The following is a 26,857-nucleotide window of genomic DNA, read 5'->3' as shown; positions in this document are numbered from 1 at the left end:
GCGACGGACTTCGAGGCTAGGAGCATCAAGGGCTCTTCAAAGACTTCTGCTAAATAAAGTATCTTATTTGATTGCTTCCATTTATGAATCTTAGCTAATCGTACCTGACAACCTGACATGTTGTTCACTCCCCAACTCCATACCAAAGTACGTACTGGTGTGCTCTTCACACTACCATCGATGCCGCTTTCACAAATTGAGAAAACGATGCAGGTAACCCATGGTAGAGCACTAAGATATAGACTTCCGTAAGCATCCAAGTCAAGGCCTACCATAATGTAAGAAAGTCAAGTACTCCATAACCAAGCCCTATATGTCTTACGCCTTCATATCCGGCTACATTGTATCAATCTGCTCGTTGTTTGCCCGCGGCCACAGGCATACCACCCAAATCTTCCGGCTCGAAACTGCCAGTCATGAGTTCTGGCTGCAGTGGTGGTTCTCTCCAACTTGTACCACACACTGAGTAGAGGCCTTGCTTAGCATCCACGAGCCTATGCGGCCGACCAGACTCGATCTCCTGGTGCAAACGTTCTGAATAGAGGAAATGTCTAATCACCTTTTTGACATCGTCGAAACCCTGCAGGCGCATCTCCGCCATTTGTGCCGTGTAGGCTTTTGTGAACCACATGTCGTGCTCAATGGTCACTGGGTGCACCTTTTCCGCCAACGAGCCCACGTACAGCGCCCAAAGTCGAAGTCGCCGGTAGTTTGCCGGATTACTGTCCGACTCACTCTCTGTCAGCTTCGCACGAAGATCGATGATCAATTTGAGACCGAATCGCACTGGCTCAGGTGAACCAAGTACTAGTGAAGCCATCAGGGCAGTTGCGATGCATGAATAAGCCTGTGTCATGGGCCGTTGAAAGAGGTGTGGGTAGATCGATAGGTTGACATGATGATCCGCAATCCTGGCTACACAGTCGAATTTGCGGAGTTGTTGCCATCTCAAGAGCTGATCATCTGCAGGCACATCATGCAGGTGTACATATTCTTTTGTCTTGAACAGTTCGCGCAAGTCAGTCACCACTGCTTTCATGATCGGGTGCTCAACCAGAGGATCGATGCCGGCTGCGTGCTCTCCCAAGATGCCTGCTGATAGCAGTCGTGCTTTCCAAGGTTGGCTGAGGGGTCCAGGGGTCCACTCCTGTGCAGCGAAGAGAGGACGAGTTTCGTACTTGAGAGCAAAATAGCAATCGCTTGAAAGGAGGTCTTCACGGAACCATGAATCCATGAGAAGGACGCCGCCAGCTGCATTGACTAAATTTCGCAGCATTTTGAGATGCATACGGGCAACGGCCGTGTTGTCCACCAATGTTTCTGAAGCGAAGAGCTTCAGAATGGCCTTTAAGGTGGTCAGCTCGGGAGGATTTGGCTGAGACACTCGCTGCCGCAATTCCACCATTGCCTGACCTTGAAAGTATCGCGATTGATAAGTCAAGCTGTCATCATTTGTCATGATTGCCATTGCCGCCGCAAGGACGCTTAGATAGGCATTGGCGTAGCAGGTGTCTTGACTGATCATTGTCGTATCATCCCAGCATTTCGAGATTTCGTATGTCACTGGGCTTCTGGTCGATTCTTGAGGCCACAGTTGAGGAATAAACATGTCGTAGGCGTAACTTATTAAGCCGCTGACGAGTGGGTTCAGAGACAGACCAGAGGTTTCGAATAGTGTTTCGCTAAGATCCAACGGAGTGCTCATCGACGTAAACATTGAGGAAGGATCCTCCTCGTTGACTGCAGAGTGAGTAGAAGGCGTAGAAGCGGACGATGCCTGGGGGTCAATAGCAATGCCCTGAGCTGGGGTTATGCCAGGATATCCGAGTTGCAATGGCTGCTCTGCCATCCAGGGGTTGAAGTTAAACGGATTGGCCGATGGAATTGACTGAGCCTGCGTAGGCTCTGTTAATCGTCTCCGTCGGGATGTTTGAGAGGAAGTACGACGTACAGCTTGGGCCGGGCCCCGCGAACGAATATTTGGCTGCTGTTGAGGCTGTGATGATTGTTGAGATTGCTGCGGTTGTGACGGAGGCGAAAGTGGCCCTACTGGCACATTTGCAGATGCGCGCAGTCTTCTTGCTTGATCTTGCCTTTTCCATCGCTCGTATCTATTCATGACATGCCAGGAAACGGCAGCATTGTGATCTTTGGAATCAATATTGCCAGCATCCTTGTTGACAAAGGAAAACTCGCCACGAAACGGCGCTGGCTGCTTGGAAGGACGTTTTTCTTCAGACATGAGTTCGGAATCTATCTGTAGAAGTGGCACTTCCTTGGGATATTGGTGGACAACGATAGTAGTTGTAGCCATGGTACCTGCAGTGTTAGAAGAGCTGTTTTTGAAATACAGATTGCGGATTCTAGATGCGGCTGTGTTTGTTCGAGAAGCTGGCCGGCGGTTCTATATCGCTTTTCTCATCCTTACCTGAGCATTGTAAATGATGTGGAATCTCAATTGGTTCCTCAGGGCTGGCAAGCAAGCTGCTAGTGTGCCTATGGGCTAACTAGTTACCGAAAGACATCTTCACTAGTCTATTGATCAAGGTTAGGAGAGAAGGGGTGTTCCACGGTGCACTATTGGGCGTGCTGACACGATGCTTGAAAGAGATTATCCGGGGAGGTCAAATCGCATGGTCGCTAGGATTTCATAGATCTGGAATCAATCGACCACCGAATGACATAATCGCACATGCATGCTTTACCGGACTCTGGAAGGAAAACACATCCCATGGCGCCGCAATAACGAACGATATGTCAGGCGAAGATTCCTAATCGCGCATTTGCGGAATTAAGCGAGGTGAAGCAACAGATACGAAGAGGCGGAGAGGGAGGAGAGCGAAGGGATGACAATTCACCAAGCAGATGCTTAGGTCATGAAGTCTTGGACATCGTCATAATCCTCACCATGCCGCAAGGAATCTAGTTGCGGGCATTTAATGCTCAGCTTTTAGCTAAGCGACTTGTCGACCATGGGAAATCCTCACTTACTTGACCCAGCTTACCTGTAGAAATTAGCACAAAAATGATTGATCCGGCGGCCCAAGATCATCCCCTGCGGACTTTTGATGTTGATCATTCGACTCCGCTGTAAAAAGTCTGGCGCAGTTGAAGCTGGTTCCCGGTGCTTACTGTACCTCTGTCTGGTCTGATGAGAGCCTCACCCACCATCCCTGGAGGGACGATTGAGATAGCAATTATCCGTGCTTCATATTCAGTGTCCATACAGTTGCAGCCGTGCCCTGATGACCAGCAGGTCTAACATCACCATTGTCGTTGAAGATAGCTAGTCGGTGTAGCTGAGTCTTGGAATCACGTCGCACGAGCTTCTCGAGTAGGAACTTGGGCTCCTTCGGGGCGACGCAGTGCCAGCGCCAGCCGAGCGATGTCGGATGATAGCAGTGGCCTCTTATGAAAAAGAAAATGAACGAGATGATCAGAGAAACCACAGAATCTATAAAGAAATCCAGATAGCACGTAGATTGCCATCGACCATCCACTGTGTACCCTCTCCGAACCCTGGTCATCATTGGCAAAATGCCAGACACAGGACAATCGATAATATTTCATATGAGATCTGCTCTATTCAGGCGAGTAGTATCTGATACTCTAATGTTGGCCCGGCTCACGCCGAAGTGGTTTGATAAATCAGTATAGGCAGTGCCATGATAGAGTCATCAGATTCATGTCGTGATGCTTATGCTAGAACTCCTTTGAAATTACTGACACCCAATGCTGGCCTCAAGTTTTTCATCACGGTAAGAAAAATCAAGGGCTGTTGCTGCTGCCTTTCAAATGAACTTGAGAAGCGCTCACGATGTACCTCAATATGAAGCTGACTGAACAACGCCAGGCGTAAGTTTGTTCGCATGAAAGACTTGGAGGAGAGTGGTCAGCCAACCAGGGTTAGGGACAACGAGAATCGCTTCGAAAATGCATGAAGCTGGTTCGCCACCGCAAATCGACACGGTTGTGATTGTCTTCGTACAGCGGCATATGCCCGATGATCAGAAGGTTCAAAGAGTCACTCCATGCACACAATCGTAAAAGACGCCAGCTCTGTGATTGCTCGTAGGGGCTTCCAAGTTGCCACTGTTGTTGAATGTGGTTGACGACAACCGCCCAAAATGATCGACTGGCAGCTGGTGGCTTCCCAACCCTTGTACGTCACTAGCTCTTTCCAGATGAGAGGGCCGCCACATACCAGGACATGCAACGCTGGCGTCTGGTCAGAGCGGTCCAGACTCTTGGGGTCCTGAGATAATCCCTTCTATTGTCCTTTACGGACGTCCGCATTCGCCATTATATTTGTAGGGGGGTTGGCAACAAGCCAACGGAGTATGCGACCATCTTGAATGATGAGCAGAAGCCTGGAGGTCGTTCTGGAGAGTTAGTTGACTGTTATGTGGTGGGTCTGTAAAGTTTTGTTGGTGGATGTTGTCTACAATCGAGGGAAAACAGAGTGTGGAGGTCTGGTCAAGATCTTGTACGCCATAATTGCGTATTGCGAGTCAAACTTCGTTCCTCAGGCAGGAGTATTTGCCCTCTGCCAATAAGCGTCAGCCTGAACACAGAACCCTCGGATGCTTCGAAAGGAGATTGCCAGATACCATTGAATTCAAGAGGAGTCTTGAGATGTTTTCAGCCAACCACTGTTCGGAATTCCCATCTGCATTGGTTCTCGACCATGGTGGAGGGATAGGAGATGTGCTGAGGAGCAAAGATTGATACCCTGTCCGTGCTCGTACATACTGTGATCGGTCGACCTCCTACTCGTACAAACGGAGGACTAGTAGGAAGGTTAGGGAGGTATGTCCCGCATATGAGCGGCTCTGCCTTCCGGAGTGGCTGCGGTGCTAAATTTTCACGCCAATTCGTGTGAGGCTGGTCAGTGGTTGAAGAAGGGATGCTGCTCATCGGCCTTCCCCAGCCCATCCCCAAGCTCGCGCCGGGCGTGTTTTAGCCCCCGGCTTAAACCCTCTGAATTTGCCTTCAACTAACCCGTTCGTGGCAAAGTGTCAACCACTTGACCACCATCCAGGCGACAAAGAATACGAGAAAGGGTGCGGGAAGCTCAGGCAGAGGGGAGATCGAAATCAGACACGCGATCGCCATGCCGATCTTGCTTCAACAGATGACAAAAAATTTTCATTGCACGCCAACCCAGGGATCCAGGAGCCCCTCACGTTCGTTCGAGTGAGCATGGCATGAACAGACCATTCGAAGCGACGTGGTAAGAGTGCATGAGCTGCAGTCGTTACGTACACGATGTTCCCTTTCAATGGACCAAAAAAGCCTCAGGCTGAGGTTCCGTGCTAACCATGCCACGGTGCACATCCAGTGAGAGGCAGGCCAGCACCCCTGTCGAATATCGTGAGGGCGGCCTACTCTCTGAAACTTCTGCAGCCATCTGAAAGGAGAAAAGAACGATCGTTCTCCCCTGGCATTTATTGCCTGGTTGGCCCCCGTAGACACACGCTCACAAATGCCTATCGCCCGCCCCAGTTCGCGCTTGTTGCTGTAAGCGAAGCGAACTTCTTGTCTAACGAAGACATCATTACTCCATACAGTCTGAGGTCTTTTCTTAGAACTCTCTGAACAAAGTCCATTGAAGTGGCAGGCTGAAAGGTGCTCAGGGTCATTCCATTCTATAGTCCGTAGTCTTTGTACAGTGTGTCCAGCAGGAATTGTGGAACCATACTCGTATGCATATCATCGAGAATTAACAATCCGGAAGATTCCTGTATCATTGCGCATGTACGGAGTACGTACTCCGTACTTATACCTCAGAAACGTCCAGGCATATTCCGGAGGCCGGGTGCAACAGAATAATGCAACAAGATAATGAAATTAGCATGCATTGGTCAAACAAGTTGTCGCAGCAGTAGAAAAGTGGACTAAAAGCCTTGGCTTGTAGTCATGAATTCTGGTAGAACTTCCCAGCAGCCTGTGACACCGTCAAGCAATGATGGTGTGTTTCGAGGGCGGCCAAAAAGCTATGTACTGTGCCTATCCTCTTGACCTTGTGGGCGCAGCATTGGAGTCGGTGCTCAGTTGGACTTCATACAATTACAGTACGGGTATGAGTTGGGGCTTGCTGTCGTGTGCTGATTGGCGGCTATATTGGGAGACTATCCTGGCAACTCCTACAAGCAATCCCTCCGAGGGATGACCTGCTGATCGTTGGCGATCAATTTGTGAAGATCACACCCTGGTGTTGGGGGCATGTGAAAGTCTCATTCTTTGAGAACGAAGTCTTTCCTGCAAATGACTGTCATCTCAGGTCAACCATGCGTCTGCTTGTGAGTTACAACCTGATCCAGATATGCAGACCTTGCGTTGTCAGGTACATAGTACCTTACGTGCCGCCAGTGACGACACATGGCGCACTCGGACTGAGGTTTGCAGCGAGCGGGCCGATGCAAAGGCGCAACAGGCGGGACACTTGTTGGTCCCGAAGGCTTCAGGTTGCGCTGTTCTCCATTCTCGTGTGGCCAAGGTGCTTTCTATTCGCCTTTTCTAATCAGCTAGTCCTGTCATCCATCCCCTCCAAGCCCTGGCTCGACGCCGAACAGATATGCCCCTCTCCACACTGCCTTAGCCTCCTGTGCACGCGAAGTGGCACGGCTTGGAACTGCTACACCCTGGGGTATCATGTTAAAGGGACTGTACATAGAGGAAGAAAGCCTCCCAAACCAATATATGCGCAGCAGAAAAGACTCGGCTACAACTGTACAGTACAGTGTTGACCGAAAGACGAAGGTCCAAGGGCCCGAGGTGTGACAAGATACGAGACTCGTGAGGAGTGGAGTAAAGGGCCATCCCCATTCATGTTTCGAGAGTAGAATGCAGCTTTGAGTACAGTAGATTTGGCGCACCACTGACGGAGACTAGAGATAGAGCAAGGACGGTACATACGCTGGACTGGCCCTGTTAGCTCTGGACATGTGCAGGAACCACACCACACTTCCAAGTAAACACTCCGTCGCTGCCCTTGTAGTGGCAACTTTGCTCGTGTTCATATCTGTGGCCTGATGAGCAGCGCAAGGACTCCAACTCCACACGGTTGTTTGCTTCGATGAGGCAGAGGCCTGCAGGAGTGCGAAAGGAGAAAATGGCACACAGAGATCCCCCCTGTTCTCTAGCTGAACAACCTTCTTCTGTTGTTTCAAAGGAAAAGTAGTGCTCTCACAGATGACAAGAATCAATCGATGATCGCAGATGGGATGTTCCGTGTGTTCACTTGGTCGCAGAGTCGGTCGAAGCGAAGTGGTGGTCAGTGCTTGCTGGGCACCACACCAATTCCACTGTTAATCGTCCAGCAGAGGGCTAGGGAAGAGGCAGGGATATACCGGTAAGAGAGTGGATGGGAAGAAGCCACTGCATCCTCGTCGCCCACCAGAATGACAAGCCTGGCGTTGGGAAATCGCCGCTCAACATGCAGCCAGAAAAAAGGGCCCGCTTCTTGCATGGGTTTGTCAAGCGTGCAAGTGCCCGAAGATCCCTTTGCTGGACCACTGAGAGGGCCTGTTTGCCTGCCTCTCTGGAGACCGTCTAGGGTTGGCCACTTAGGCTTTTCCGTGCCCCCCTCCGTCATCTTTTCGCTGGGCATGCGCTGCCTTTCCACCCTGTTGTCCCTCACATGCATTAGCACAGTAGTCTGTACGGTACGCATACTCGACGGCCTCTTCATTTCTTACATCGACTCGCCGCAGTCTTTTTGATTTCGACGTTGGCTGCCTTTGCTTGGTTTGTATTTTCTTTCTAGTTTCACGAATTCTTTCCATTTCATCGCTGCCGCCGAAGGGAAAATTCATCCACACATACTCTGTACACACAACCTACCTCTAGGATTTTCCACATCTGACTAGTTTCATCAAACGTCACGGCTCGAGACCCTCTTCGCTTTCGAACCGATAGCCTGGCCTCATCAACATTTTGCGTCTTTGTTGTGCTGTCTGGTTCGACCACGTCGGCTACCAGAAGCAGAACTTTCGTGTCCTGCAGGATAGCGCACCACCAAAATCCCTCCCTTTTCCCACCGACAGGAGCCTGGGAGTTTCCGTCGCCCTGTGTCGGAGATAGAAGATGTCTGTATAAAGAGCTGCCAATGGAGTGAGCTGTGGACGGAGGAACCATCGACCAGCGTATCCTGCCGTCGATCTTTCAATGTCCCAAACATCACCCAGGACATAGCACAGAAGAGCAGTCCTAGAATCATGTCAGACAACATTGGTATAACATGGGCTCCAAATCTTCAGCAGCCGCGCCACAGCCAGGGGGCTGCAGCGGCTACAGGTGGACTCAATGTGCATAGACCTGGCAACGATGGGAGAGAAAATCAGCGGGGTGGAAGGGAAAATCAGGATGGAAGAGACTCCGGCACTCAGGGCAATACCCCTACCGCTCTTGCGGCACAGGACCCTCTAGAGACAGTGGAAGAAGATATTGGTCACGGGCTAGATGCGCAAGCTCTCCCAGGTCTGGCTGCATCACCTGGTTTTGGCTTGCCGAGACCAGAACGTTCATTGCCTTCATCCACTCAAACGTCGTCAAACTCATTAAAGGCTTTGTCTGTATTGGAAAATGAACGCGGCTTTGGTCCTGGAGTATCGCTGGTACAGCGCAAACTCTCAACAAGGTCCTCACAAAGTCAAATTCGTGGGCGCCGGCTCTCTCACTCTAAGTCTCTGTCCGCATCACACCCAAGACTATCTAGCACCACCGCGGACCATCCAAAATACCCTGATCAGTCTTTTGCCGCGTTGCAAGCGCAATTCACTGGACAAAGACCTCACCCTCCATTGCGGACAAGAAGCTCTCATCCGGCTCAAAATCTTGTCTACAACGAAATGTCTACCTGGAGACCTTCTAGGGAACGACAACAAGGTGCTCAGGGCACAAAGACTGCTGACAACACTCCGATGTCGAGCCCTGGGCTCTTCAATCCTGAGGCCAGGGTGCCATCAGCCTCATCTCTCACAGACCTCTCTCCTCACCTTCACCATCTCCAAACACCAAAGGAGACCCACACCGTCGAGATCGAGCACGATACCTTCTCTGGCAATAAATTTATCAACAATTATGAGATCGTTCAGGAGCTCGGCCGTGGCGAGCATGGAAAAGTTAAGCTTGGTAGAGACATTGAAAAAGGAACTTTGATCGCCGTCAAGATTGTGCCCAGATATTCAGCAAAGCGACGACTCGGTCGACTAGGTGCTCCAGAAGATCGAACCAAACGCGAAGTCGCCATCTTGAAAAAGGCAAGACATCCAAACGTGGTCAGCCTGCTGGAAGTTATCGACGACCCATCTAAGAATAAAGTGTACCTGATACTCGAGTACGTCGAGAAGGGAGAGATCAAATGGAGAAAACCAGGAGTGAGGGAAGTCCTAGCTGTCAACAATAACCGGTTCTCTCAAGAGCGCGTCGGCATTGATGTTCCCATCGAGCCTACAGAGCGAGACTTGTACATTGTTGCCCAGGCTGCGCGGCGCCATGAGCAGCAAGAAAAATCCCGGTCATCGAATCTGCAATCTATTCCAAATTGGAGTCTCGAGTATGGAGACGAAGAGGAGGAGGAAGACGGGCTCTCCGACATCTCTCGGTCGGCCTCGCGGCACTTCTATACTGGTTCTAGCAATCCCAGTCGTACCAACTCGAATGATGACCACCATGCCGAATCAGCTCTGGCTGGCAGCATGTATGGTGCCTATGTACCGGAGTCTTATCGGGCTCGGAAATTCAGCATCGCGACGAGTGCCATCTCACACATGTCATCAGAGTTCAACTTTGAAGAAATTGATGATGAGCACTCCTTCGTTCCTGCCCTGACATTGGAAGAGGCACGCCGGGCATTTCGGGATACTCTTGCTGGCCTCGAGTTTCTGCACTTCATTGGCATAATCCATAGGGACATCAAGCCAGCCAATTTGCTGGTATCAGCTACCGGCACCGTCAAGATCTCAGATTTTGGTGTCTCCTATCTAGGCCGCCCAACGACTGAAGAAGATCCTGAGAATAGGCTGACGGAGAATGATGTGTCAGCACTCGACGACGAGAAAGAGTTAGCCAGATCCGTTGGTACACCAGCGTTCTGGGCCCCTGAGCTGTGCTACGAGGATCCGTCGATGTTCGAGGAAGAGAATGGTCCTAGGATTACTGGTGCCCTGGATCTCTGGGCTTTGGGTATTACCCTTTATTGCATGGTCTACGCTCGTCTCCCATTCTACGCCAACGACGAAATGGGTCTGCATGAAGCTGTGTGCAAAGCAGAGGTATTCTGCCCGAAGAGCCGTTTAGTACCTGTGGACACTTCACGAGACAAGCCAACGTCGTACATCCCATCTACTATCAATAGTAACAAACGCCTGGACTACGAGCTCAAATTTGAACCCGTCCCTGACGGTGTTCGTGATCTGATCCGCAAACTTCTCGTCAAAGACCCTGCCAAGCGCATGACTATAGAGGAAGCGAAAAACCACGAGTGGGTGGTCGAAGGCATGCCCGATCCAAACCAATGGATTAAAGGTCCAATGGAAATGGCCAAGGAGAGCAAAAAAATGATATTGGAGGTCGATGAGAAAGAGATATCTCATGCCGTTGGCAAGAGAAACATCATAGAGCGCGCTCTCAACACAGCCGGAAGGATCGCAGGCAGTCTTCTAGGCCGAAGCAACACTCGCAGACGAGCACCCAGTGCAGCAACCTCAGCGAGCCACTCAAGCGAGTCAATCGCATCGCCTTCGAGTACAAGCACCGTTGGCCGTGGGGAACGGGATAACAAGATCAGGGACGCACGCCGGTCTTCGTTGCGAGGTGATGAAGTCCTTGCAGCCTTGAAAACTTCGAGAGAAAATGGCGAACACCCTCTGGCACAAAGTCAAACTGCTAGTCCCGACTATTCTCCCAGGGAAGCGTATTTCACTTCATCCTCAAAGGCCTCAGATGCGCCGTTGACAATGTCAAGCACCATGCTCGAGCGGGAAGGTCGGCCTCGTGGACCTGATCGGGCCATCTCAACCATGTCTACTGCTGACTCAGTCAAGACCATCCGAGCTTCACAGATACAGAGGTTGCCTTTCCCGCATGCAGATACTGCTCCTGAACTGGAACGTCCAACCGCTGCTGGGGAAAGATCTTTCAAAGCCATGGTTGATGGACTTTGGGAAGGTACCTCGAAGACACTTGGCCGGCTAGGCAGTCGAGACCGCCGATCCCAATATCTTGATCGTTCCCCAGCCCCAAGTCTCCACTCGTCAGACGGCGATGGTCATGCAGGACCTAGCCTAGCTATCAGCACTGCTTCTGCTGCTGGTGCTATCGAACAGCCGGAAGCTCTGAAGACTGTAATGTCACCAGTCGAGTACAATACAGCTCCTCCAGCGCCGGTCGCAATGAGTATTCCGCGTACGAACTCGAAATTTTCGCCTCCTGCTTCCAGTCAAGACGCCTTTGAACACGCCCAGGAAGTCAACCAGCGAAGACTCATTCAAGAAGTGCATTCTCGAGCCGAAGCTGCTGCTGAGGCCGCTTCTAGAGCACAGAGTGAGCCTGTCACCGATGACTGCCCTCCGTCTCCTGATGACATTGTATTCCTCGAAAAACAACGTACTCGTTTAGCCAACGAACCACCACCATTCTCAATCGAAGCTGGGCCATCAGCGAGCACCATTGCTTCGTCTCTTGAAGATTACGGCAATAGCAGTGTCTCGCAAAGTATGTCCAATCCGAGCTTCGGCGTGACTTCCAGCGCGTCCTCTCCTCCTGGAGAAGGCTACTATCATGGAGAGTCTGCAAGTACTCATCGGACCACTCCTGCTACGGGAGGAAAGGACCTCGAGCCAGACTTCATGCGCACTGCAGACACTATCATCAAACACGGTCGCCCCCAGCAGACTGCTACAGCTCCATCACTGGAAGATTGGACTGCCCGCTCATACCAGGATAACGATGGAGATTATGACGACTCAGATGACGATGGTATGGTGATGATGAAGGGCTCGAGCGCACCGAAGAAACCTGCGCGGGCTGAGGGATGAGGGCATCCTCGTCACCGACCTCCAAATGCCATTCTACGACCGTCACTTGTTCAAGAACGGCTCCACGACCCCTTTACGCACTTCTATTCTACCACCTTCAACTTTTTCTTTATCGATACCCGGATTATAGACAGTACGGCGTCGGATTATTTTCTACTTTAGTTTTCTTTTGTTTATGCTGGGATGGTCATCATGTGTCACAGATCTTGCTGTGGAGGCAACATTGAGCTGCATTATTGCCCAAGGAATCAAAACGAGATGAAAAGTAACGGGAGGGCATTTACTGATTCACGAAGATCAAAATGCTTGTACACCAGGAGAACCGTCTCCGCACTAGCGAAAAGACAGCAGATTTTATGATGGATGGCTATCAATTATCGCTCGCTCATTGGGCCTTTTCTCACAAGGTGTCGCGGGAAGGCGGTTGGGGCTTCTCATTCGATTCGGTTTCGAAAATGTACATTTAGTGGACGAGAGGGAGAGCTTTCTGGAGAGCTACTTGGAAGTGCTAATAGCGATGGCGAACGACATGATCCTGTCCATCAACAGACAGTAGGACAATGAGAACAAACACTTTACGCGGGAATACCCAACTATTCAATTCTCCATTAATGGTGCTATAAGTTGTCAGTTGCTAGGGTAAACCAAGAAATGCGTACGTGGTCAGTCCCTCAATGCTTCGTTCGAGTAGACTCGACAGTGCTCGTAAACCTCCGTAGTCAATATAAGAGGACGAGCATAAAGGTAGGGAGTTATTTTTTTGGTAGAGAGATGGCCGTAGCACGTGACCGACGAGTCAAGTTCAAAATTATTCTCAGCAGCGGAGCTTGTGATACGAATAAGAAGGCCCTTGCGACTTTTCTCCGAGTACATTCTATTGACCCGTCGACCAGAGGTATCCAGTTTCTAGAGCAGCCGACAGATCTTTACTTGCCCATTCTTTCGATCCGAGACCTGCAACGAGTGCTTATGGCCTGATCCAACTCACCCTTCCACTCGTTGGTTCCACGGGCAATTTCGTGCCTGTGTTCGACTTGCACAACTGACCTCGGTGCACACAGCTCCATTTCTACAGGACGCCCTTCCACCAACCCGGCAGAATGCAGAAAATTCTTCGTATAAACCTCCAGGCCCGAAACCAAGCCCTGAAAGCCGAGCGCAGGAAGAACCTCAAGGACCTCAAATCCGCCTGGCGCGAGCACGACCTCAGACAGATCCAGATTGAAAAGGTGAGGCGAAAGTATGTCAAAGACGAGCGTAAGAACCGCAGGGAGGACTGGCTCGCTGGCCCCCTGGCACCGAAACGCAATGTTGCCGAGAAAGCAGAGACATACGGCGCCGCGAGCTTACTGCTCCACGATGGCCCTCCCTTCCCCGAGCGAGCCTTGAAAGGTCCCAAGAACGAGGAGGAAGAGCTTGAAGGTTTTGGCAACGAAGGAAACATTGTGGTTGGGGATCGCGTATGCGTCGTCGGTGGCCATCAAGGTATCCTCGGCCGGATCGGCGAGGTCATCGAAGTTCATCGGGAAAGGAAAGAAATCACCATTGAAGGGATAAACGTGGTATGTATAGCGCCCACAGTTTCCCACAATTCGCGAGAGGGCAAAAACAGCGAACAATAGACTGAGTGTGACCACAGGCCGATATGGAAACCCCAGTTGGCACGAAACAGCGCGAGACCCGACCCGTCATGTCTGCACCTCTTCCGGTCCCTATTGACACAGTACGTCTGGTGCACAAACTTGTCGATGAGGCGACAGGCCGCAGTCGTGACGTTATTGTAAAACACATCCGCTATGGAGCGCCATATTTCCAACGAATGCCCTACAGTCAACTTCCTCGGCATACTAGGTACATCGCTGGCGAAGACATCGAAATTCCATGGCCCGAGGATGATGGGCCGACCTATCAAGCTTACGACGGCGACACACTCCGTCTCGACGTCGAGGCACCGACATTCACACCATCCCTGTATACAGCACCTCTCCGACCAGGCATCATGGACGAGCTCAGAAAAGATAGGTATTCGCCCAACAGAAAGTGGCATGAGGATGACTATGTTCGTATGAAGATTCTCGAAGATGCAAGAGCAAGTTGGTATACGGAGAGAAAAGTCACAACGCCAAAGGACGAACTCGCTCTGGAAAAGAAGCGCCTGGCAGCTGAGAGAGCCGCACAGATTAAAGAGAAGGGTGTGAGCGATCAAACTTTGAGCCTCATCGAGGAAGTCTTGAAGCAGAAGGCACCCAGGAATGCGGCGACAATATGAATTTAGATCGTTTAGATCGTCGGGCATGAGCAACAAGACGTGCGATCTTGCGTCCCGACAAACGACCAGTCTGTACTCCCTGTGGGTATGTCATTCGTTCGGATCAGGAAATGCGTCACTCTGTCTGTGTCCTTGCCAACTGTTGCTCAAGGCGCTCTTGACGATCCTCAGTGTCCAACGTAGCCTCAAAGGGCTCGCAATGGAGAGCTACACTGGTGAACCGCAAAGGGTCAGGCCACGTCATGTGAGCTGGCTGACATTGGCATATGGGACATTAAGTCTCAAAATGGATCTACGCCGTCTGCTCCAAGAGGCTTTTCTCGTCGGATCTTAGGGTGACAGCGTTCAGCGAGCTCTATGCTAGGTTCTGAAAGAACGTCAGGAAAGGCCGAATCCTGTGATGGGGGCGCTGAGACCTCAATGGCACATGTATACATACCACTACAATATCCAAAATCAGCTCTGTATTATGATTCCGTCACCAAGGTATTGGATACCGGCAGCTCTGTTTAGTTTCTATTCTGTCGCAACAAAACAATTTCGGTGGACTCATTGTATCATGCATGTATTTTCTTTTTACTAGACCTCCTGTCCGGGAGCTGCGTGCTTGATCTTTTGTGCTACGTAACCAATGGACCGATGTATTCGGCATTGTTATTTTGCGATTTCGCCAGATCCGGCCACTGCACTATGAATCGGTGGACCAAGGGTTTCAGCAATCGTCCACTCAAACTCAACGTCTTGACTCTGGCGAAGCTTTCAATGAAGATGGTCCTCATCTGGCCGCCGTGCGCAAAGGAGTTTGCTTGGTGCGGGCCCTTTTCGCCTTCACCTTGGCGTTGCCGAGGACCAGAACACCCAAAGAACAACAGAATGACGGAGGCAATCACGACAATGACGCCCGTGCCTGGGCCGTTGGTCATGATCAGGTCGGGGTATCCACGCTGCCGCCCACTTGGAGTTTTCAAGTCTCGGTGCCTGCCCTTTAAGACATCGATGCAATCCAACAGACACTTCAGGCTCGTCCAGGGTGCCGTGAGGATACTTTGATGGACCCGCCTCGCTCGGGGGACCGTGACGACGTCGTAGTTCGTCGATGTGTCGTCGGGGATGGTGATTCCAGGGGTGGACGAGAGATCGGCAAGGAGCGATTTTTCAAACTCGTGTGCTTTCAAGGCCGAAAAGGCGTCACCCGATGACACGACATAGGTGCGATACGTAAAGTCGAGCTGGAGGCAGGGCGCTTGGGAGAGGATGTTGAGCATCTCGGCCGTGTGGCCGCCTGAGCCGAGAACGATGAGGATGTGTGTGGGATTCGATGGGGATGGCTGTGGTCGCGAAGAAGGTGCTGGGCGCGAGAGAACGCTGACGAGGCGGAAGAAGATGATGTTCAGAACGATAACAATCGTTACCAGTAGAGCGACCAGGACGTGGCTGGCGGTCAAGAAAGAGGTGGTTGCTGAGAGCGGATTGTCTGTCCCGGATGAGGGCCCAGCGTCAGGAGATCCATCCATCTGAGCCCAATGGGAGTCCATTTCTGAATCGAGGCTTGTCTCTGTTGTTCTCTCACAATACTTCTTGGGATTGTGTTGTGTTGATCCAAATCATCTGGTGGTAATGTTGATGGCAGTGGTTTCGTTTGGCACTGGGAGTTTGTACTGAAAGTGAATATTATAGTCGAATCCTCGAGCGTCGAATCCAGTTGAAGGAAATGCACAGTATCTTTTCCAGCTCACCTCCCAGTCCTTGCTCTCGTCCTTGTCAAGGTAGTCTGTGTCGATTGTTCGCATATTGCATCCCTACGTAGGTAGATGTCCAGCTGTTGTAGCGACATGTAACGATCGCAAACGCTGTTCTTTTGGTCGGAGATACTGGTGGTTGACCCGAGATCCACGCTAGACCAATTAAGGAAATCAGTTGTGATCTCTCGAAAGGCATCCAATTCACAACCCGGTGTTTTGAAGGACCAGAAACAAAGACCTCATGGCAACTCATCCCTAGAAATACTGTCGCTGGAGGCAAGTCAACTTGGACATTGATCATGCGGCATCATGCCAGTATCACTACGCCAGCGCCTAGACTGCCACTACTGCGGCAAGAGATCGAAACATAGCAAGAAGGATGGTCGCAAGTTCCAGTGCGAACACTGTCTTGCCGTGAATTTCTTTGACGAGGTATGTTGAGCCCATCCCTCCTGCTGAGGTTCCCTACTGACTATTCTCGAGAATGGCGAGATTGCAGACGTCCCCGTCGAAGAGTCAGCGCCCGCGCAGCGATTCGCTCAGCCTGTCATTGTCGATCCGCTCAACAACGGCTCCTCGCCGGCCGACTCAATATTCTGCTCGACGTGTGTGAAGAATCAGCAGCTATACACCTACAACCTCTCTCAATTCCTCCCCGAACCCGACCACCCCGATTACGAGAAATTGGAGGCCGAGTTTCCTGCGTACAAAAATGGACTTGAAAAACGCTATCCCCAGTGTTGTGCGCGCTGCGAGCCGAAAGTTAGGGCCAAGCTGCATCAAGCGACTTATCATGCGAGAAGTGATCATCTCCGGCGTGTTTTGGAAAAGTCAAGACAGAGACGGATTGGGAGCCGGCTTGGATGGAGAAGTCTTTTGGTTAGTGCCGCAGGCATTGGATACTTTCTCAGCCTCGTTGTGCAATTGGGCTGGCATCTCTATGGGTCGCAGGTCATCGAAAAGTCCTCTGGGCAGATACTTAGCCCGCGGGAATGTTACGAACGTCGCGTCTATTCCTCGCAGTGCCTCGATGGGCTGGAGCCATTTGTTGGATTGTCGCTAGCGGTCAGCTTGCTCTGCATCTGGTGGAATCCAAAATGGCAACACAAGCTGTCCAACAACGAAGGAAGCCTGTCTGGACTATATGAGTTCTATCTGGTCCAGATGGCTCTTCTAGGCCTACGCTTCAGTGCGTGGATCTTCATGTTCCATGTGCATTTAGACGTGAGACTTTCAGCTATGCTACATGCTTGCTTTGCCGTCGCGATTGCAATCATCGCCGGATGGTCTGTCTTTGGCATAGTGAAGATTAAGAGTCTTCCGCCGGTCAATTGGCAAGATGATCCCGCTCCTCTCCTTTCTCAAGACCAATTTGTTCCTCCAGAACATCCCGACGAGAATACACAGACTGGTCAAAGCCAAGCTTTCAACTTTGGAAACCTTGCCACTGCACAGCAATCGACATATCACGCATGGAGGCCACCCACTCCTCCGGAAGATGGTGGGGATTCGATGGACTGGACTCCGACCCAACAGACGTTCCGACCCGAGTTGAAGAGTATTCGATACCAGTCTACCAACCCGAGTCCTTTTTACGGCAAGTTGCCAGCTCTCAACGCACGGGGTTTGCGCTCAGATATGGGTGGAAAGGAACCAGAGACTAAAGAGGCCATTGGAATACCACCGGGCTTCTTCGATCGGCCTGCAAAGTCAGCCGTACCGAGCCGTCACCAAGACTCACCTGGTGAGACCATGGCTCCGCCAAAGTTCTTTCCAAAGGAAGCAGATACTGGATTGGAAAACATATTCGGATCGGTATTTTCCCTCAAGGACCAGTCAATAGATTCGCCGAGTGCAACAACGAGATCAAGAAACGAACCTTCAAGAGACGTCACTCATACAGCCTCTACGCCTGAGGCCTTAGCTCCGTCTCAGCGAGCCTCCTTCTGTGCGATCTTCAGTGGTCTCTCGTTCTTCGCGATCCTGATGTCGGTAGCGGTGTGGATGTTCGAGGCAGTCATTGTCGTCGAATCCTCGAGGTTCGGTTATTTAGTCGTGCTCTCCAGTACCTTTGTACCGATCGGTCACCTAGTACTCCACATAGCCGAGCGCGGAGTTCAGGGTCAATTCTTGAGGCTACTCGCATATGCACTCGAAGCAAGTTTCTTGATCGGAGTGTCTATGCTTCGTGAACCCTTTGGCGAGCTTCTTCGGGACCTTTGGACGAAGTTGGCGATCGCTGCGGTAGCTTTGCTGTTGCCTCAGGAGTTCTTGCAAATGAACAATTCAAAGAACGACAATCCACCCAGGGTATCAAATCGAGGGCCGTTGCACCTCACATCCGGTGCTCCATGCTCCACCATCCAGCAGGATGCCTCCCTGCAGAGGCCTGTGCTGAACCGGAAAGATTCAAGCGACTCAACTGAAAGCAAAGCGTCCATTGCAACAACATCTACAGTGCCAGAATGGACCACACCGAGGACCAGCAGGCAGCGATTTGATGCTCCGGGGTTGGGGAAGAGCACACCACGATCTACTAGAGGTCAATCCAAGCGTTCAGGGACTGCACAGTCCGATAGGAGTAACCTCGGTATGGACGGGTTAACACTGAGCGATCGTCCTGGGACCGGGAGAGGGGGCTTTTCGAACGACTGGGCTTTCGGATCTTCTGGATCACATATTGCAGGTCCGAGAACGAGAAGAGGTTATTGACGAGTGTGGCTGACGCATCTCATTTCCGTGATTCCATCTGATACACCTGCATTTCTGCATTTTGCAGAGCATTGGCCGGTCCTGTATAGATTATGGCATAGCGAGGCGTGACGAGTTTAGAGGGCATGCATATGTTGGCATGGGCTGAATCCATGGAGTCTAGGACATGAAGCACTTGTTTCCGTGTCACGGTATATTGGTCAGTCTATGCGACACGCTCATCAGTCTCAGTAACCGAGTGCTATAATACAGCCAGTCCAACGAACCAAGTCGTTAAGCTCATAGTCATTTATGGTTTTCTTTTTCGGGTCCAATTCGACGCTCTATGTCAACTTTTGTTTGATAAAGAATGATCTCAAATGTGACAATTGCCATGCACATGTAACACCAAGAACACCAAGCTGAATCAAGGTCCACCGAACGATTTTGGCATTAGTAGCTTCGCTCTGATCACGGAATTCCGCCTCTCGTTCCTAGAGGGAGGTTATGTTAGTACTGTTTTGTGGTCTCACGTGGATTCAATCAAAAGGGGCAAAACCAGAGCAGCTCTCTGCTCAGGGGAAATATATCTTGAAACGTACCCTTTGGAAAACCTGCTCTCTCCGGATGTCCGTAAGTCTCCCATTGAGTTCCCTGACCTTGCTCACGATGTTGTCGATCTTTGACTTGTCCTCGGACTCGATCTTGGACGTGGCACCGATGGCCATGTCGAGGGTCAACTTCACCCCACCTATCGTCGAGCCCGCCGAACCCGAGAACCAACCTCCAACGCTGATGGCTGCCGGGCCGGAGGGGGTGAAGCACAGTCTGTGCAGGCCCGGGTCGGCCGCGGTAAATGTGAACTTTGAAAAGGTGTCTGAGGAGGTGGTCGTCTGAGTCACGACGCGGTGGTCATTGTCGAAGACTTCGTCGACCGTTACCTGGATGGCGAGCTCCGACGTGGTTCGAAAGGTTGAGGTTGCGGGCGAGTAAGCTTCGGCCTTGTATGTGCCTGGCGGGGGTGGGAAGAAGTTGCGTCAATGTTTGCGTCCAAGGGCGAACTCACAAAACTCATGGGAGGGTTTGAGGAATATGTACGTACCGACGACCAACGTGTCCTTTGGTAAATCTTCATAGAAACATTTTGGCGACGTGCCGTCAATGTACAGGTACAGCGCTTGTGAAGGAGCGAGGAGGGAAAAGGCCGCCACTACAGTCGCAAGAGGGAAATACATGGCCGGGGCTCTTGCTGATGGTGGTGTTTTGCAGGGACGTTGTCGATGAGCACGAGGGTCTGAACTGCGGTTAATTGAGAAATCATGCACATGTTCCGCCGTCGAAATGTAAATGTTGGCCAATTCAGGGGCGTCGAATTTGTTGGAGTCGCGCAATGCAAATGGCCGATGCGGAGTGGAAAAATATCTCGCCGCTTTCTCTGAATTCTGGTTCTGTATGCGAATCTCTGCGCCTGTGGATTTAGTTCCCTGGTTCATCATTCGCACGATTGTTTTCCCATCAATCAACGACGCGTATACGAATGAGAAGTGTGCAGATCTAGAAAGGAAGGACAAATGGGCGACTAGGATTCCAACTCTATCATCGTTCGTATCACACTCCGCTCTCACAAGTGTCGCGGCGGCCGCACGACGCCAAAATGGCCTCTTCGTCCGACATTCGCGACATCATGAACTTGGGCCAGGCAGGTCCTCGCCAGCCTGCGCCCAAGAAGAAGAAACTGGCCGACACACAGCCGCGTGTGACTGGGTTCAAGCGAGAGGTCCAAGCACTCATGGGCGACTCGGTCCCTCCGATCGCCATCGTCGAACAACGCTCCTACAAATCGAGACCGTCTATTTCACAGAAGCTGTTCAAGCCGAGACATTGGGAGGAGAGGCCGTTCCAGCATGGGGCGAGAACGGATGGACTTGTGCTGAGACACTGGAAACGATCCATCCCGGGGTCGCAGACGCGCCCACCAGTTATTTCCAACGACGACGGAGGATCCGGTGATGTGGAAATGACGGACGACGCAAAGAGTAGTACTGCTGTCGTGCCCGAGCTGCGGTACGAAGATGAATTTCCTTCACACAAATGGAATGTCAAAGTGCAGGTTCCGACGTACACGGACGAACAGTACGAAAATCTGTTGAAGGCGGACGACTGGTCTAGACAAGAGACAGATTATCTGATGGAACTCTGTCGTGATTATGACCTACGATGGGTCATCATCGCAGACAGGTTCGACACGACCGAAATCGTCAAACCCAGTGCGTCTCAACAGAACGGCGAAGCGGCAGGCAGCGAGGTCGCGCCGAAATTTCCAGATCGGACCATGGAGGCACTCAAACAACGTTATTACACCGTCGCCGCCAAAATGCTCGAGACTCAGGTACCAATCAGCAGCATGGCTCAAGCAGAATTCCAACTGTGGGAGAAGATGCGCAGTTTCGACGCCAAGACCGAGACCACGCGCAAGGCAATGGCGGAAAAACTGTTCGAACGCACCAAAGACGAAGCTGACGAGGAGAGAACCTTGCTGGAAGAGCTCTACCGGATCACGAAGAACGAAGAAGACTTTATCAAGATGCGTGCAGACTTGTACTCCAGGCTCGAGCCTGTTGCCGCCATTCGTCGCACCGACAGAGGCGAGGAGCAATCAACCGCCATGTATCAGACTTCAGCTGGGTTGTCCATCCTGTTACAAAACATGCTCGCAAAGGAGAAGAGGCTTAAGCCGCCTCGTCCTATGCACGAAGGAGCACACGGTGGACACCCCACTGCGACACCGGCCGACTCCCGCAAGGCGAGTCACGCCACCTCATTCAGCCGCCGCGACACCGTCGACACCCAGGCGGACGAAACTGCTTCACAGAAGAAAGGTTCGACGTCACAACCAACCGTAAGAGTGTTGACACCGCAAGAAGAGGCTCGTTTTGGTGTTGCTCACCCCCAAGAGCGACTCACGAGTGGTGTCCAGTTCCGCCACGAGAAGATCAATCGCCTTACCATGGCGAAGAGTCAGACACAGACCACCAAGATCCAAGCTGCCTTGACGGAGTTGGCCATTCCATCACGTCTGCTTATGCCGACCGAGAGAGTCTGTCGGGAGTTTGAGCGGCTAGTGAAAGAGATCAATATCCTGCTTGACGCCAGAAAGGTCAACGAGAAGATCGCTACCGAGATTAAAATCTTGGAAGAGCAGAGACGCATCAGGCTCGGTCTGCCCAAGGAAGGAGAACAGCCTGTGCAAAACGACGGAAGCGTAATGGAGGTGGACTCGTCGCAGATCGTGGATAGTAAGCTCGAGACGGCGCAGGACAGTTCAATGGTTCTTGCGGACGAAGAGAAGGACGCGGAGGGTGAGGTTGATACCCCTGTCGACCGTGACAACAATCAAGAGAAGACAGACGGTGCTCAAGGCGACGAAAGCACCATGGCCGTGGATAAAGCGGACGACGAGGATGCGGATGCCGACGAAGATGAAGAAGTTGCTGAAGCCTCGGAGCTCAAGCATGAAGAAGATGAGGATGCACAAGGGGAAGATGAAGATGAGAATGGCGACGATGAAGATCAGAATGAAGCTACCGCTGATCAAGACCAGGATGGTGAAGATGAAGATGCGGAAGAAGAGGACGAAGACGAGGACGACGATGGACCTCAACTTGGAATTGATGATGACGAGGACGAAGAAGAGGAAGCAGAAATCGCCGCTACTCCAGATCTCGACAGTGACGCTGATGAAGAGCAAGATGAGGATGAAGATGAGGAAGATGAAGAGGCCGAGGCCGAGGCTGAAGAGGAGTCGGAAGAAGAAGCTGAGCAGGATGACGGAGAGGATGGTGATGATGATGATGCAGAGGCCGATGGTGATAGTAGTCCTGAAGCTGAGGCCAAGGTTGCCGAGCAGGAGGACTCTGACAAAGCTGGAGATGATGGAGGAGAAGAAGAAGAGGAGGGGGAGGAGGAGGAGGAGGAAGAAGAGGAAGAAGAAGAAGAAGAGGAAGAGGAAGAGGAACAAGCAGCAGCAGACAAGCCAGACGAGGGTGTCGCGTCAGCATCTGCCGCGGCCATGCGTGCGCACAAGAGGTCTGCCAGTGTCATGTCCGAAGCCAGTCGTGCGGGTAGTAATCGGAGCGGGCTTGGTAGGAAGAAAAGAAGGTAGATTGAGAGGTGTGTTGATATTTACCTTGGTTTTCACTTGTCGTACACATGTTACATGACACATGCACACATGGCCTAAAGTGATGTCTTTGGTTCTGAACAAGTCATTTGATACTGGGCTGAGTACCTAGGCAGATATCTAGGTGGGTAGCATTTGGTTCATGGCATGATGGAAGTAGCCACAACAATTACTTAGCTAGGTAATGAATAAAAGAATCGAGATTTCCCATTGCTATGTTTCTCTACTGGCACAAGCTTTCACAAGATGCCTCGTTCGGAGTACGGAATAAAAATTACATGTAATATGGTTGTTCAAAGTATCGCTGCTTGACGGTCGTACGGTATTCTGTACTCCGGGACCAATACCTTGGTACAATCCCCGGCATCGGGGGGAGGACTGCACAGCGTCATTCCCTCACCAAGGGTAAATTCGGTTATTCGCGGCTTTGTGTTTTGAACATTAAATTGTCCCCTCGGTGGTCTTCGCCGACACCACCACCATCTCTTCTTCTCTTGTTACCGAGTACAAACTCGACGAGACGTTCCTTTCGAATGAAGAGTAAAAACATGTGAATTGGAAAACGATAAATTTTCAACGCTCTCTATAGACGAGTCCTACAGGAAGGGGGGGAAAAAAGGAAGAACCATGAAATACGTCCCTTCACCACAAGCGCTTAGGCTCCTTTCAGGTCTGGCGAGGGGTCAAACGTTCACCACCTCGACGGGTACGACCACACTCACAGGCACTACCTTTTTCAGACCTACTGCGGCGGCGACTACTTGGTTCCTCCGGACGAACCGCCACCGCCAATTCCACTCTTCGACGCGACTCGAAAAGACCGAAACTCACGTCCTGTCGGACATTGGAGAAGGGGTCAAGGAGGTACAAATCATACAGTGGTTCGTGGAGGAAGGGGCGCCCATTGAAGAATGGAGCCCTCTGTGCGAGGTCCAGAGTGACAAGGCGTCGGTCGAGATCACGTCCAAGTACACGGGGGTCATCAAGAAACTACACTTTGGCCAGGACGCCGTGGTGCAGGTGGGAGACCCTCTCTTGGACATTGAGGTCGAGGGCGGTGACGACGCCGAACCTGTCGCTGAAGGAGAAGGAGAGAGCATAGACCATGAACCGCCGAAAGATGCCGGTGAGACTACAGTAGACCCAGAACAGGCCGCAGAGGGCGGTGGTGGTGGTGCTGCCCAGGTGACACAAGAAGCATCACGATCAGGAGGCCAGGTAGCCGTCACAACACCCAAAACGCCTCCTGGAAAGCACGCCTCTCTTGCGACTCCGGCGGTGAGAGGGCTCTTGAAGGAACACGGTCTGGCCATAGAAGACATTACGGGCACTGGCAAGGACGGTAGAGTCCTCAAGGAGGACGTATACAAGCATCTCGAGACGTCTTCGACGTCGTCTCCTGCCTCGGCTTCGACCTCGACACCATCCAACAAGCCAACCGTCGACGCCGTACAGACAGAGACGCCACAAAAACTCTCACCCGTACAGTCTGCCATGTTCAAGAGTATGACCGGTTCTCTTTCGATACCTCATTTCTTGTATTCTGACACCATTGACATTTCAAATCTATCGGCCATGCGGACCCGACTGAACTCGACACGAAATCCTGACACTCCGAAACTTACATATATGCCCTTCATCATCAAGGCCGTCTCGCTCGCGTTGAACCAGTACCCCTTACTCAACGCCCGTTTGGACCTCAGCAGCGAAGGTACAGGCAAGCCGCAGCTCATCATGAGGAATGTACACAACATCGGCGTGGCAATGGACACACCGAATGGTTTGATTGTTCCAGTCATCAAGAACGTGAACGCTCGATCGATTGCAGGCATAGCCCAGGAAGTTCAGCGTCTCGCGGCACTCGGTCAGGCGGGGAAATTGAGCCAGGCCGACCTCACAGGCGGCACGATCACTGTCAGCAACATAGGCAACATCGGTGGGGAGACGGTAGCCCCTGTGATTGTTGAGGGACAGTTGGCGATTATGGGCATTGGCAAGATCAAGACGATACCTGTTTTTGCAGAGGACGGTGTTTCTGTGCGTCCTGCACAAGTCGTCAGTATGAGTTGGAGTGCGGACCACAGGGTCATCGACGGAGCTACCATGGCTCGAATGGCCACCGTGGTCCAGAGATACCTCGAGGAGCCAGGGAGTATGATTGTTGACATGAGTTAGTGACAATCTCTGGGATACACCCTGCTTGAGGCGGGATAGGAGAGACACCGTGCATTTGTCTGGTTGTCACATACTAGGTCTTTTGAGACTCAACACTGCACTGTGGGCCATGTCGATGCCCCAAGCTTGAAACATTGAATAGTCGTCCATCAATGGACCCTTTCTCAGGGGCCTTACGCCTTCCGTTTAAGATAGAAAGACGTGAATATGATTGTTCTCAGGCCTATTATTGGGTCCAAGACCCAAATTGCACCATCAGGGCAAATTAATTGCGCAACAACATGCTAGAAAATAGCTCGCTCATCCAGATCAGGCAGCAAGATCTCCGAAACGAGCAAGACGCTCATCCACCGACTATACATAGTCTCACAAGCTCGCTTAGAGCGATGGGTCGATGCCTTACGTGCTCGGAAGCAAGTCAAAGGCCAGGAACAGGCTGGACGTTTCCCAATAGCGTGTCGATCACCAGATGCCGTAGATGTTCAGGACCACTTACGGGGACGTGGCAGAAGACGGATTCATTGTCCAAAATAGATCCATCCCCGTCATATGCTCAAAAGTTGGCATGAAGGAGGGCCCTCTGCCGCACTGTGCATAGTTAGGGCCCGTCGGAAAACGAATAGTTTGTAAGCTCTCCTGAGGTGCCGCGTCAGGGACATGATTGAGGATCTTGAGAATTGAAGGCTTCATGCATGTTCGCGCGGACCCCTGACCCCTGGGCTTTGAACTGCAGGGTCGAGAGCAAGGGATACTCGAGATGAGGCCGCAGCTAACGACGTCCCTACAACCCTCGTGCATGAGGGACTCCAAGGACTAAGGCATCGTAACTGTAGGCATACTGTCGGCCAATGATGGTTGCAACGACGGCAATGCTGCTGACTGCCCAGCTTAGGCCTTATTTAGCCTTACTTAGTTCCTCTGAGGAGTGGAAATATGTTTCCACCTAGTCGGTCGAGGTTGCACGGTAGTCGAGAACAAATGAGCATCCATAGCCCTCTCCTTTGACATGAATGAAAGCCATGCTGCCAGGGTCAAAGGGCAAACAGTGTGCACTGTAGCTCTCGCCCTGAAGAGCCAAGCCGGAAGATTAGCGCGCTCCAGCCTGATGCAAGAAGCCACCGAACTGGCCTGGAGAGCGAGCACCCGCCTTCTGCGGATGTGGCCTTTTTACTGAGCAATTTTGCTGTCTCGCGAGATGTCGACCTTTTCAATAGATCGTATTCGAGGCAAATGACGGCTGCCGCTTCGACGTTTCGACCGTCCGACAAACCAAACATTATGTGATGAGCGACAGTGGGATCAGGGAATTTTCCTGTTGCATGTCAAAATATCAGTATTGGAGAGAGACTCGGTCACCGCCAGCATCGTTCCACCACGACGCGAGATCACGTCGAGATCACGGCAACCATGCTCGAGGACGGTGCAGTGGTTACTCCCTCGTCAGGAGAAGATACATTGTGCCATGCTGTGGAAGTGTAGGGTGTTCTACTGGCCCGTCTCTGATATGGCCATCAATGGAACATACCAGATGGGACGGGTTGATTGGTAGAGGACTACCCACGACATCCCCGTCTTGGTGCAACTCCTTTACGTACTTTCTATCCACTCCGGGTCGGTATCGAATATTGGCTTGGGCTCGAATGCATTGGTAAAAGCACCTCATAGACAAGTCCATTGGCGGACAGTAGTGAGATTGCCTCGAAGCATTCTCTGAGACCCTTGGTCCTCTAGGTAGATCTCTGCTTTGAAGCCTTGCATT

The 26,857-nt window shown here is 51.6% G+C and overlaps 8 protein-coding genes across 9 annotated transcripts; 5 read left to right on the top strand and 3 right to left on the bottom strand.

Annotated features, from left to right (window-relative positions):
• Nucleotides 1-44: 44 nt before the first annotated feature.
• On the bottom strand, nucleotides 45-2,798 carry PV06_01993. 2 transcript variants are annotated; one of them, XM_016402633.1, is made up of 2 exons: nucleotides 1,952-2,798; nucleotides 45-1,894 (listed from the first exon to the last, which is right to left on the bottom strand). In XM_016402633.1, exons 1-2 carry the CDS (start codon nucleotides 2,312-2,314, stop codon nucleotides 347-349), a joined length of 1,911 nt encoding a protein of 636 aa, XP_016266530.1. In that variant the 5' UTR covers nucleotides 2,315-2,798; the 3' UTR covers nucleotides 45-346. The 2 variants fall into 2 exon arrangements, with proteins under 2 accessions (XP_016266530.1, XP_016266529.1); XM_016402632.1 differs by having other exon boundaries at nucleotides 45-2,798.
• Nucleotides 2,799-7,635: 4,837 nt separating this feature from the next.
• On the top strand, nucleotides 7,636-12,675 carry PV06_01992 (uncharacterized protein). Its single transcript, XM_016402631.1, has one exon. The coding sequence runs from the start codon at nucleotides 8,220-8,222 to the stop codon at nucleotides 12,039-12,041; it is 3,822 nt and encodes a 1,273-aa protein (XP_016266528.1). The 5' UTR covers nucleotides 7,636-8,219; the 3' UTR covers nucleotides 12,042-12,675.
• Nucleotides 12,676-12,897: 222 nt separating this feature from the next.
• On the top strand, nucleotides 12,898-14,886 carry PV06_01991 (uncharacterized protein). Its single transcript, XM_016402630.1, has 2 exons — nucleotides 12,898-13,603; nucleotides 13,681-14,886. The coding sequence occupies exons 1-2, from the start codon at nucleotides 13,142-13,144 to the stop codon at nucleotides 14,308-14,310; spliced, it is 1,092 nt and encodes a 363-aa protein (XP_016266527.1). The 5' UTR covers nucleotides 12,898-13,141; the 3' UTR covers nucleotides 14,311-14,886.
• On the bottom strand, nucleotides 14,812-15,999 carry PV06_01990 (uncharacterized protein). The gene has a single exon (XM_016402629.1). It carries the CDS (start codon nucleotides 15,843-15,845, stop codon nucleotides 14,931-14,933), a length of 915 nt encoding a protein of 304 aa, XP_016266526.1. The 5' UTR covers nucleotides 15,846-15,999; the 3' UTR covers nucleotides 14,812-14,930.
• Nucleotides 16,000-16,289: 290 nt separating this feature from the next.
• PV06_01989 (uncharacterized protein) lies at nucleotides 16,290-18,927 on the top strand. The gene is made up of 2 exons (XM_016402628.1): nucleotides 16,290-16,484; nucleotides 16,536-18,927. Exons 1-2 carry the CDS (start codon nucleotides 16,362-16,364, stop codon nucleotides 18,762-18,764), a joined length of 2,352 nt encoding a protein of 783 aa, XP_016266525.1. The 5' UTR covers nucleotides 16,290-16,361; the 3' UTR covers nucleotides 18,765-18,927.
• PV06_01988 (uncharacterized protein) lies at nucleotides 18,909-20,236 on the bottom strand (the record flags this gene model as incomplete). The annotated part of the gene is made up of 3 exons (XM_016402627.1): nucleotides 18,909-19,237; nucleotides 19,346-19,755; nucleotides 19,846-20,236. The coding sequence occupies 3 exons, from the start codon at nucleotides 20,234-20,236 to the stop codon at nucleotides 19,088-19,090; spliced, it is 951 nt and encodes a 316-aa protein (XP_016266524.1). The 3' UTR covers nucleotides 18,909-19,087.
• Nucleotides 20,237-20,243: 7 nt separating this feature from the next.
• PV06_01987 (uncharacterized protein) lies at nucleotides 20,244-23,132 on the top strand. The gene has a single exon (XM_016402626.1). The coding sequence runs from the start codon at nucleotides 20,398-20,400 to the stop codon at nucleotides 22,903-22,905; it is 2,508 nt and encodes an 835-aa protein (XP_016266523.1). The 5' UTR covers nucleotides 20,244-20,397; the 3' UTR covers nucleotides 22,906-23,132.
• Nucleotides 23,133-23,397: 265 nt separating this feature from the next.
• On the top strand, nucleotides 23,398-25,335 carry PV06_01986 (uncharacterized protein). The gene has a single exon (XM_016402625.1). The coding sequence runs from the start codon at nucleotides 23,551-23,553 to the stop codon at nucleotides 25,096-25,098; it is 1,548 nt and encodes a 515-aa protein (XP_016266522.1). The 5' UTR covers nucleotides 23,398-23,550; the 3' UTR covers nucleotides 25,099-25,335.
• The last annotated feature ends 1,522 nt before the right edge of the window (nucleotides 25,336-26,857 follow it).

This window comes from Exophiala oligosperma (genome assembly GCF_000835515.1).
Source record: "Exophiala oligosperma strain CBS 72588 unplaced genomic scaffold supercont1.2, whole genome shotgun sequence".
NCBI classification, from domain to species: Eukaryota; Fungi; Ascomycota; class Eurotiomycetes; order Chaetothyriales; family Herpotrichiellaceae; genus Exophiala; species Exophiala oligosperma.
The sequence above is the reverse complement of the archived record's forward strand: the minus strand, read 5'-3'. Positions and strand labels throughout refer to the sequence as shown.